The following is an 11,919-nucleotide window of genomic DNA, read 5'->3' on the forward strand; positions in this document are numbered from 1 at the left end:
TATTGCACAAAAACTGCTCTGTCCATGTGCCTATAAGAAAGGAAGAAGTAAAGATACACTACAGGATGAGCTTTTAAGCTATATTGGTCACACATAGAAAGAAGAAATACTAATCTCTAATTTCCTTTATCATAGACGTGTGGACCGTTGAAGTTACATCTTTCTTGAGGGGGTCTCTAATCAAATCAGAAATACTCACATTTTCCCACAAAATAAAATGCTGTACAATAAAATAGACCGTTTATATTTAAAAAATATATATATTTCATATACACCATGCACACTGCAATAAGGAAAACAATATTGTTAAATAAAATATTCTGTCCTGTGTTTTAGAACTTTAGCTACAAAAACGTTATTGATACTTTGTAGAGTGACATTTAATTCCAATGTACTGTACTAGATAAGGGCGCTCAATAACATTTGCCACTTAAGTAATGATTCATTTTAAGATTATTACAGCACTTCTGTGCGTGTTTTATTAGTATTAATTTTTTCTAATTAATCAACAATCTTAGTTTTGAGTCTCACAATCATTGTACATAATAAACAATAGAACTTTGTTACAGTATCATCATCATTACTATCATCTTATATCAGTCCAACGCAGGAAGAAATCCTCTCCCAAATTGTCACTCTGACCTACCAGTTGTTAGCCAGTTCCATCCTACACCAGCAAATTTGTGAATTTCATCTATTCTTCCGATTCCCTGCATAATCAGATTTTTTGTTCGACTTTCTCGGTATATCTAAGAAAAAGATTGATTCATTGAACACTTGGGAGCCCTCGATGTTAAAGGCTCTAAAGGCCGCCCCTGTCTATGAATTCATCACAGAGAAGTTTGATTCCTTCATGTCCCCAAGAACAATGCTCGAAAGAATCTATTATAACTTGATAGTGTCTATCTGAAAATAAATATTACCTTTAGAGTGTTAGATTCATCAGTTTTTTATTTTCTCATTTGTCGAGAAATATCGACTATTGAGTCCAGGTTTTCTTAGGACAATGTAGAGATATTTTAAGTAATGTATTTTCACCAAATATTTTGAGCAGATGATAGACAAAATAACGAATTTTACTCGCAAGTTTAATTAAAAGAGATTTTCATACATACATTAGTTAACACACGATTAGGTCTAGTTTTATATATATACATAATTACATTTATGTTAAAACCTTCAGTAGAAGTACTTTGTCGGGAACTGAGAACTATAATTTTCAACTCGGTGCAACAGGTCTCTTAAGTCATCTCGAGTATTATTATACTTGGAAACTATCTGTAATTTCCACTCAGAAACCATTGGCTATGGAATAGTCACACATTAATCTATGTAGTTTAATGTCTTAAGCTCTGTAGACACACTCAGCCGTGTGTGAAACAGGTACAAACTTGGAGAACTCAACACCGTTCTTGTTGAAGACAGCAGCACACTTCTCCACGGCGGGTCCTGAGGTCTGGGGTGTCCGGGAGAACACGAAGGCGAACTCAGATTTGTAGTTATCGGTGGTGATACATGAGTAGACGCAGGAGTAGGTCTCGTAGTCTGTCTCGATCACCTCGTAGGGGGCAGCGAACACTGCAGAAACAAAAACCCTTGTCAGTAATGAGGATCTTCAGTGGTAAACGTTTATTGAATAACCTATGCAAATCCATAACCAGAGAATACCCGTGCATGAGCTCATTTTTATAAAGTTTTCTATTGCTGGATATCGAAAACCCGTTAAAAATAATTTCATCGTGGCATTTGGTCACGTTGTACTACGTCAGTAATAACTTACCTGAGGGAGCATCAATGAGCATGTGAGCGGCTGGAAACTCCTTAGTGGGGTAGACCTTAAAGTCTATCTTGAGGTATTCGTCATTTGGGTTGAAGCCAGCGGTGGTCACCTTGAAGCCATAGTCATTCCCGGAATATTCATAGTTGGAGTTTATGCATCGAGTTACCGGCTGGTAAGCGTTTTCTATGATGTGGGTTTGATACCAACGACCAGCGTACTGAGGAAAAGGACAATCTGTTGTTAAATTAATTTCAACTTACTAATTATACTTATGTAACAAAAATGACATCTCACAGTGTGAGGCATGACAAAGTTGCGAGGACATGGGATTAACTTAGTCTCAGAAACTGAAATAGTTGACCACTAAGCCCTGTAGCCCTAATATATATAAACAATATAAAAAACCCTTGACACTAACCCTACGGAGGTCGAAGTTGTCCTGGTTTGCCACTGACGCACATTTGCCAGCAGTGACAAAACTTGGAATTCCATCAGCAGCCACGCAAGCCACGAGAGCGGCGACAATTACTGTTCTAAACATGGTGAGACTTGGTTATGCACTGAGTAACAAATTTATCCCAGCCTTTTTATATGAGCCACCACCCGGACCCAGACACCCGTTAGAGGGTGGAGTCAGTGGGGTACCTACGATGGGACTGCAACATTAACAACAGATTCCATGTCAGGTTTTTACTTTTCAAAATTTCATCTGAGATTGTTGTGATATGTGAATATTTTAGTCGTAACCTTCATCAATAAAAACATATGTATTTACCTATATATTCTAAAAGGAGCATTAGTTACACTTCATGAAGGGAATATATCAAACATGAATTCATGTGTTAACCTTGGTGGGCGGAGCTAGTGTTGCCAAGCAGAGACCATACTATATAAAGAGCGTCTAGGATCTGTAGACCATAGTCAAGCTTTACACCATGAATTCACTGAGCATTCTGATGGTCTTTGTGGCCTCCGTCGCCGCTGACAAAATCCCAGACTTCGTGGTCCCCGGCAAGTGTGCTTCTGTTGACAGGAACAAGTTGTGGGCCGAACAGACACCCAACCGCAACAACGTGAGTTTTCTCTACACATACAACTATTAAAAAAGATATTTTGAACAATTTAATTCACTGTTATATATTTTCTTAAGTTCTAAGTACCCAAATTTCGCTTTCAGGTTATTTTGAAAAACCCACAACGAGTTGTAATTATTTTTAAAATAACCTGAAAGCGAAATTTGGAATTTATTCTAACCTAACCTAACCCAATCCAAACTCACCTAACCTAACCTAACCTGACCTAATCTTAACTAACCTTACCTAACGTAACCTAACCCAATTCAAACTAACCTAACCTAAACTAAGCTAACCCAATCCAAACTAACGTAACCTATAGTAAAATATCGCTTCTGGTCATTTTCCAAACAACCACAACGAGTTGTGGTCGCTTTTCGATTTCTTTGCCATATTAATATATATATATATATATATATATATATATATATATATATATATATATATATATATATATATATATATATATATAATTGTTCTTCCAAATGAATAAAAATACATAAGGCTCTCAGTATAACAATGAATGGTTAAGTGTGTATAATTCCTTTTGTATAATATTTTCATTTTTTCAGTATGCAGGTGTATGGTATCAGTTTGCTCTCACCAATAATCCGTATCAACTGATTGAAAAATGTGTCCGCAACGAATATTCCTTTGGTAAGATCTTCTTAACCATCTTTGTCATCGTTTCTAAATTTTATTTTAAAGTAAGTGAAGAATACTTGTGACAGGAAACTGTTGTTTGTGAACGATGAAATGTGACATTGTGTTCAATCTCTATCCAACAGATGGAGAGCAGTTTGTGATTACTTCGACTGGCATTGCCTATGATGGTAATCTGTTGAAGCGCAATGGGAAACTGTATCCCAATCCCTTCGGTGAACCCCATCTCTCCATTGACTACGAGAACTGTAAGCCTTTACTGCCAGTGTTCCATATTCCTTACTAAATTATCCCTAATTGTGGACACGTTTGATAATGTTTACGAATGATTCTATATTATTAGTTTGATAATTTAAAGAAACCTAAGACACACACACACACAGACCCACCTGAGAAAAAACAAAAAGACCTAAAATTAGACATTAGTTAGCAAGAACCATCCTCAGGGGTGTTCAGTGCTCGAGAGTAAGCTTCTCACAAAATCGTTCATCAGTTCCTAGGTCCTTCAAGGACCTCGAGAATGCTTAATGTACCTATCGCAATTATTGTTCATTCATAACTTACCCTTTAATAATTGTATTATTACTCTTCCTTCCGCCAGCCTTCGCCGCCCCGTTGGTTATCCTGGAGACAGACTACTCTAACTACGCCTGCCTATACTCCTGCATCGACTACAATTTTGGATATCATTCCGACTTTTCCTTCATCTTTTCCCGCTCTGCCAACCTTGCTGACAAATATGTAAAGAAATGTGAAGCTGCGTTCAAGAACATCAATGTTGACACGACTCGCTTCGTCAAGACCGTCCAGGGATCCTCGTGTCCTTACGATACTCAGAAGAAACTCTAGGTTGATCACATCACTAAATAACATTATAATGATCAAGCATGAGAATGCTTCATGTAATCCTTGCGGAGACCACCAGCAACACAAATTAAACTTATTGTCTTTTATACGATATTTTCTTGTAAAAATACTATTCTATATTTCATCAAGCTGTAGTAAATGTTGTACAGTTTATATTAAATATGTTCATAAACAAGTGTAGGACTTAGTTGAAATACCTTAAAAACACACAACAAGGGTTACTTTAAAGCAGGAAATAACAAAATTGGGAAAGGCAGCGACTTTGCAAACTCAAAAGGTAAAAGGCAATTATAAGTCTAAATGCATTGATGTCATGGATTGAAAAAGCTGTACACTGACTGATGAGGTCATGAAATAGAATTTAACCACCGTATGCCCTGGAATACCTGTACATAAATATTGTGAATTCCACTAGAGGTAGTGTATTCCAATCACATGGCAGAAAGTGAAAGGAGAAACAAGAGATCTAGCTATTGAGTGGGGGGTTTTTTCACCAAAAAGGTCATGTTTGTGTACTTTGTGTATCAAACACTTTTTTTTTCACAAAAAGTCATTTTCAGCGTTTAATTTTCATACAAATTTTTTTAGCTAAGCTTTCTGAATGTACAGTACTTTCACTAGTTGTGTTTACAGGGTTCGTCAGATTTTGTAGTGTTTGTCTACATTCGAATAATGGAAACTAGCAATAGTAAACATACTATGGAATCAAATTAAAATAATATTAAAACAAATGTCTGAGAGATAATGATTTGTGGAATGATTATATGACAAGCCCCTGTAAAGGCACGAGTGACGGGAACTGCACATGGCTCCATTTCATGTCATCGATGGCTCATCCAGCTTCTGTTATAAATTAATAGTCATAGCTTTGAATCTAAGTGCAGATTTTTATTCTTATTTCTGATTTTACTTCATAGAATCATTAAAAAATTAATTTAAAACTAAATCGGCCTTCCATAAGAAAAGGTAGATTTAAGCAGGACAACCTTAATCCTCCGAGAACACCCCTTAATAAACGATACACCAAGCAGGTCATATTTAGGGGCAGTTTATGTGTCCACAAGTGAGTCTACCCAATCCTGCACAGTGAGGTTAATCAAGTACTGATAACGGGAACCACACTGGACAGAGTTGCCTGAACCATTGAAGAGGTGCCGGGAGCTTATCAAATGTGGATATCAGAATAATATATACAGTATATCCACCCCTACAGGTATACTTGGATTCTCCCGTGATAATTGATCATGTACTACACTATGGTCATATACGTCTATAGAAATAACATAGACACTTCTTAAAATTATGAATAGTTGGGGGACCTTGACAAAAGCATTTATACGGATACTTGACCTATAACTAGGATGCATTTTTTTTAGCCATTACCCAATAATAATTAATGCGCCTGAATATGTGCAATGTAATAATATGCAGAGAAAATGCAGAGTGTAATTTGCTGAAAGTCTTTAGAAACCCACGTCATTACACAAACACCACGAAATGATCGATTCAATTTCTATTACAAATTCTCCGAAATATTGACAAATAAGTTTTTATATAGAAAATGTTGCTCACTCTCACGCTGTACATGTAAATATAATCAAAATTAAGAAGCTCCATCTGAATACCAAGTTATGATTATTTACCTGGTGACTTATACTAGATGAGCCACACACACACACCCACACACACACACACACACACATATATATATATATATATATATATATATATATATATATATATATATATATATATATATATATATATATATATATATATATATATATATATACCGAATCTGCCAACATGAATTTGTGTAATGGTATGTACAAACTGGATAATTCTGTGATTAAGAATGATTTGCAACCAGGTGAGAAGGTTGGCTCATATTACCCTATGACTTGACTACGGACAGCAACTGTGCTTAGAGATGGCATGGTCAATTTCTTTGAATTAAGAAGATTAGTAAGGGTCACTGCCTCATGACCGGAACATTGTGGACACCTGCTGTGCCCTAAGGACTTGATCTCACTCTCCTCTACTGTATATATTAGCCTTGGCAAGTATTACTCCTTAGTCTGTACTCACCCCTGATGATGTGAATTACACGAAAGCGCTTGGGAACTTCGTGTATTCTTGTTTCCGTGTATTCTTGTTTACTTGTGTGTGTGTGTGTGTGTGTGTGTGTGTGTGTGTGTGTGTGTGTGTGTTTTAATCTTCATGCTTGCTTCTGTGGGGATATTGCACAAAAACTGCTCTGTCCATGTGCCTATAAGAAAGGAAGAAGTAAAGATACACTACAGGATGAGCTTTTAAGCTATATTGGTCACACATAGAAAGAAGAAATACTAATCTCTAATTTCCTTTATCATAGACGTGTGGACCGTTGAAGTTACATCTTTCTTGAGGGGGTCTCTAATCAAATCAGAAATACTCACATTTTCCCACAAAATAAAATGCTGTACAATAAAATAGACCGTTTATATTTAAAAAATATATATATTTCATATACACCATGCACACTGCAATAAGGAAAACAATATTGTTAAATAAAATATTCTGTCCTGTGTTTTAGAACTTTAGCTACAAAAACGTTATTGATACTTTGTAGAGTGACATTTAATTCCAATGTACTGTACTAGATAAGGGCGCTCAATAACATTTGCCACTTAAGTAATGATTCATTTTAAGATTATTACAGCACTTCTGTGCGTGTTTTATTAGTATTAATTTTTTCTAATTAATCAACAATCTTAGTTTTGAGTCTCACAATCTTTGTACATAATAAACAATAGAACTTTGTTACAGTATCATCATCATTACTATCATCTTATATCAGTCCAACGCAGGAAGAAATCCTCTCCCAAATTGTCACTCTGACCTACCAGTTGTTAGCCAGTTCCATCCTACACCAGCAAATTTGTGAATTTCATCTATTCTTCCGATTCCCTGCATAATCAGATTTTTTGTTCGACTTTCTCGGTATATCTAAGAAAAAGATTGATTCATTGAACACTTGGGAGCCCTCGATGTTAAAGGCTCTAAAGGCCGCCCCTGTCTATGAATTCATCACAGAGAAGTTTGATTCCTTCATGTCCCCAAGAACAATGCTCGAAAGAATCTATTATAACTTGATAGTGTCTATCTGAAAATAAATATTACCTTTAGAGTGTTAGATTCATCAGTTTTTTATTTTCTCATTTGTCGAGAAATATCGACTATTGAGTCCAGGTTTTCTTAGGACAATGTAGAGATATTTTAAGTAATGTATTTTCACCAAATATTTTGAGCAGATGATAGACAAAATAACGAATTTTACTCGCAAGTTTAATTAAAAGAGATTTTCATACATACATTAGTTAACACACGATTAGGTCTAGTTTTATATATATACATAATTACATTTATGTTAAAACCTTCAGTAGAAGTACTTTGTCGGGAACTGAGAACTATAATTTTCAACTCGGTGCAACAGGTCTCTTAAGTCATCTCGAGTATTATTATACTTGGAAACTATCTGTAATTTCCACTCAGAAACCATTGGCTATGGAATAGTCACACATTAATCTATGTAGTTTAATGTCTTAAGCTCTGTAGACACACTCAGCCGTGTGTGAAACAGGTACAAACTTGGAGAACTCAACACCGTTCTTGTTGAAGACAGCAGCACACTTCTCCACGGCGGGTCCTGAGGTCTGGGGTGTCCGGGAGAACACGAAGGCGAACTCAGATTTGTAGTTATCGGTGGTGATACATGAGTAGACGCAGGAGTAGGTCTCGTAGTCTGTCTCGATCACCTCGTAGGGGGCAGCGAACACTGCAGAAACAAAAACCCTTGTCAGTAATGAGGATCTTCAGTGGTAAACGTTTATTGAATAACCTATGCAAATCCATAACCAGAGAATACCCGTGCATGAGCTCATTTTTATAAAGTTTTCTATTGCTGGATATCGAAAACCCGTTAAAAATAATTTCATCGTGGCATTTGGTCACGTTGTACTACGTCAGTAATAACTTACCTGAGGGAGCATCAATGAGCATGTGAGCGGCTGGAAACTCCTTAGTGGGGTAGACCTTAAAGTCTATCTTGAGGTATTCGTCATTTGGGTTAAAGCCAGCGGTGGTCACCTTGAAGCCATAGTCATTCCCGGAATATTCATAGTTGGAGTTTATGCATCGAGTTACCGGCTGGTAAGCGTTTTCTATGATGTGGGTTTGATACCAACGACCAGCGTACTGAGGAAAAGGACAATCTGTTGTTAAATAAATTTCAACTTACTAATTATACTTATGTAACGAAAATGACATCTCACAGTGTGAGGCATGACAAAGTTGCGAGGACATGGGATTAACTTAGTCTCAGAAACTGAAATAGTTGACCACTAAGCCCTGTAGCCCTAATATATATAAACAATATAAAAAACCTTGACACTAACCCTACGGAGGTCGAAGTTGTCCTGGTTTGCCACTGACGCACATTTGCCAGCAGTGACAAAACTTGGAATTCCATCAGCAGCCACACAAGCCACAAGAGCGGCGACAATTATTGTTCTAAACATGGTGAGACTTGGTTATGCACTGAGTAACAAATTTATCCCAGCCTTTTTATATGAGCCACCACCCGGACCCAGACACCCGTTAGAGGGTGGAGTCAGTAGGGTACCTACGACGGGACTGCAACATTAACAACAGATTCCATGTCAGGTTTTTACTTTTCAAAATTTCATCTGAGATTGTTGTGATATGTGAATATTTTAGTCGTAACCTTCATCAATAAAAACATATGTATTTACCTATATATTCTAAAAGGAGCATTAGTTACACTTCATGAAGAGAAAATATCAAATATGAATTCATGTGTTAACCTTGGTGGGCGGAGCTAGTGTTGCCAAGCAGAGACCAGACTATATAAAGTGCGTTTAGGATCTGTAGACACTCAGAACCTAGTCAAACTTACACCATGAATTCACTGAGCATTCTGCTGGTCTTTGTGGCCTCTGTCGCCGCTGACAAAATCCCAGACTTCGTGGTCCCCGGCAAGTGTGCTTCTGTTGACAGGAACAAGTTGTGGGCCGAACAGACACCCAACCGCAACAACGTGAGTTTTCTCTACACATACAACTATTAAAAAAGATATTTTGAACAATTTAATTCACTGTTATATATTTTCTTAAGTTCTAAGTACCCAAATTTCGCTTTCAGGTTATTTTGAAAACCCACAATGAGTTGTAATTATTTCAAAAATAACCTGAAAGCGAAATTTGGAATTTATTCTAACCTAACCTAACCCAATCCAAACTCACCTAACCTAACCTAACCTGACCCAATCTTAACTAACCTAACCTAACGTAACCTAACCCAATTCAAACTAACCTAACCTAAACTAACCTAACCCAATACAAACTAACGTAACCTATAGTAAAATATCGCTTCTGGTCATTTTCCAAACAACCACAACGCGTTGTGGACGCTTTTCGCTTTCTTTGCCGTATATATATATATATATATATATATATATATATATATATATATATATATATATATATATATATATATATATATATATATATATATATATATATATATATATATATATATATATATATATATATATATATATATATATATATATATAATTGTTCTTCCAAATGAATAAAAAAACATAAGGCTCTCAGTATAACAATGAATAGTTAAGTGTGTATAATTCCTTTTGTATAATATTTTCATTTTTTCAGTATGCAGGTGTATGGTATCAGTTTGCTCTCACCAATAATCCGTATCAACTGATTGAAAAATGTGTCCGCAACGAATATTCCTTTGGTAAGATCTTCTTAACCATCTTTGTCATCGTTTCTAAATTTTATTTTAAAGTTAATGACGAATACTTGTCATAGGAAACTGTTGTTTGTGAACGATGAAATGTGACATTGTGTTCAATCTCTATCCAACAGATGGAGAGCAGTTTGTGATTACTTCGACTGGCATTGCCTATGATGGTAATCTGTTGAAGCGCAATGGGAAACTGTATCCCAACCCCTTCGGTGAACCCCATCTCTCCATTGACTACGAGAACTGTAAGTGTTTACAACCAGTGTTCCATATTCTTTACTAAATTATCCCTAATTGTGGTCATGTTTGATAATGTTTACGATTGATTCTATGATATTATTCTGATAATTTAAAGAAACCTAATACACACACACACACACACACACACAGACACACACACACACACATCAGAAAAACAAAAAGACCAAAAATTAGTCATTAATTAACAAGAACCCTCCCCAGGGGTGTTCAGTGCTCTATAGGAAACGTCTCACAAAATCGTCCATCAGTTCCAAGGTCCTACAAGGAATTCGAGAATGCTTAATGAACCTATCGCAATTATTTTTCATTCATAACTTACCATTTGATAATTGTCATATTACTCTTCCTTCCGCCAGCCTTCGCCGCCCCGTTGGTTATCCTGGAGACAGACTACTCTAACTACGCCTGCCTATATTCCTGCATCGACTACAATTTCGGATATCATTCCGATTTTTCCTTCATCTTTTCTCGCTCTGCCAACCTTGCTGACCAATATGTAAAGAAATGTGAAGCTGCGTTCAAGAACATCAATGTTGACACGACTCGCTTCATCAAGACCGTCCAGGGATCCTCCTGTCCTTACGATACTCAGAAGACACTCTAGGCTGATCACATCACTAAATAACAGTACAATGATCAAGCGTGAGAATGCTACCTGGAATCCTTGCGGGGACCATCAGCAACACACAATAAATTTATTGTGTTTTGATACGATATTTTCTTGTAAAAATACTTTTCTATTTTTCATCAAGCTGCCGTAAATGTTGTACAGTTTATATTAAACATATTCCTAAAAAATTGTCTGAGATAGTTCAAATACCTTAAAAACACACAACAAGGGTTACTTTAAAACAGGAAATAACAAAAGTTGGAATGGCTAATGACTTTGCAAACTTAAAAGTAAAAAAATCAATTACAATTCTAAATGCATTGATGTCATGGATTCAAATAGCAGTACACTGACTGATGGGGTCATGAACTAGAATTTAACCACCGTATGCCGTGGACTACCTTGGTGTAAATATTGTGAATTCCATTAAAGGTAGTGTACCACCAATCACATGGCAGAAAGTGAAAGGAGAAACAAGCGAACTAGCAATTCAGTGGGTTTTTTTTACCAAAAAGTTCATGTTTGTGTACTTTGTGTAACAAGCATTTTTTTTTCACAAAAAGGTCACTTTCAGAATTTAATTTTCATATAAAATGCTTGGCTCAGCGTTTTGATTGTACAGTCCCTTTCACTAGTGTGTTTACCGGGGCTCTTCAGGTTCTGTGCAGTGTTTGTTTACATTTGAATATAGGAAACAAGCAATAATAAACTTACTATGGAATCAAATTTAAATAATATTAAAACAAATATCTCAGAGATAATGATTTGTGGAATGATTATATAACGAGCCCCTGTAAACGCAAGAGTGAAGGGAACTGTAACTGGCTCCATTTCAT

General features: G+C 36.2%; 4 protein-coding genes across 4 annotated transcripts; 2 read left to right on the forward strand and 2 right to left on the reverse strand.

The window, feature by feature from the left end:
• Positions 1-1,323: 1,323 nt before the first annotated feature.
• LOC121869714 (crustacyanin-A2 subunit) lies at positions 1,324-2,347 on the reverse strand. The gene is made up of 3 exons (XM_042371277.1): positions 2,199-2,347; positions 1,781-1,997; positions 1,324-1,578 (listed from the first exon to the last, which is right to left on the reverse strand). Exons 1-3 carry the CDS (start codon positions 2,319-2,321, stop codon positions 1,346-1,348), a joined length of 573 nt encoding a protein of 190 aa, XP_042227211.1. The 5' UTR covers positions 2,322-2,347; the 3' UTR covers positions 1,324-1,345.
• Positions 2,348-2,696: 349 nt separating this feature from the next.
• Positions 2,697-4,558, forward strand: LOC121869706 (crustacyanin-C1 subunit-like). The gene is made up of 4 exons (XM_042371264.1): positions 2,697-2,853; positions 3,426-3,510; positions 3,642-3,764; positions 4,118-4,558. The coding sequence occupies exons 1-4, from the start codon at positions 2,716-2,718 to the stop codon at positions 4,363-4,365; spliced, it is 594 nt and encodes a 197-aa protein (XP_042227198.1). The 5' UTR covers positions 2,697-2,715; the 3' UTR covers positions 4,366-4,558.
• A 3,387-nt stretch (positions 4,559-7,945) lies between these two features.
• Positions 7,946-8,975, reverse strand: LOC121869734 (crustacyanin-A2 subunit). The gene is made up of 3 exons (XM_042371300.1): positions 8,820-8,975; positions 8,403-8,619; positions 7,946-8,200 (listed from the first exon to the last, which is right to left on the reverse strand). The coding sequence occupies exons 1-3, from the start codon at positions 8,940-8,942 to the stop codon at positions 7,968-7,970; spliced, it is 573 nt and encodes a 190-aa protein (XP_042227234.1). The 5' UTR covers positions 8,943-8,975; the 3' UTR covers positions 7,946-7,967.
• Positions 8,976-9,294: 319 nt separating this feature from the next.
• LOC121869723 (crustacyanin-C1 subunit-like) lies at positions 9,295-11,274 on the forward strand. Its single transcript, XM_042371289.1, has 4 exons — positions 9,295-9,481; positions 10,119-10,203; positions 10,335-10,457; positions 10,830-11,274. Exons 1-4 carry the CDS (start codon positions 9,344-9,346, stop codon positions 11,075-11,077), a joined length of 594 nt encoding a protein of 197 aa, XP_042227223.1. The 5' UTR covers positions 9,295-9,343; the 3' UTR covers positions 11,078-11,274.
• Positions 11,275-11,919: the final 645 nt, after the last annotated feature.

Source organism: Homarus americanus, unplaced genomic scaffold (genome assembly GCF_018991925.1).
Source record: "Homarus americanus isolate GMGI-L3 unplaced genomic scaffold, GMGI_Hamer_2.0 scaffold32583, whole genome shotgun sequence".
NCBI lineage: Eukaryota > Metazoa > Arthropoda > Malacostraca > Decapoda > Nephropidae > Homarus > Homarus americanus.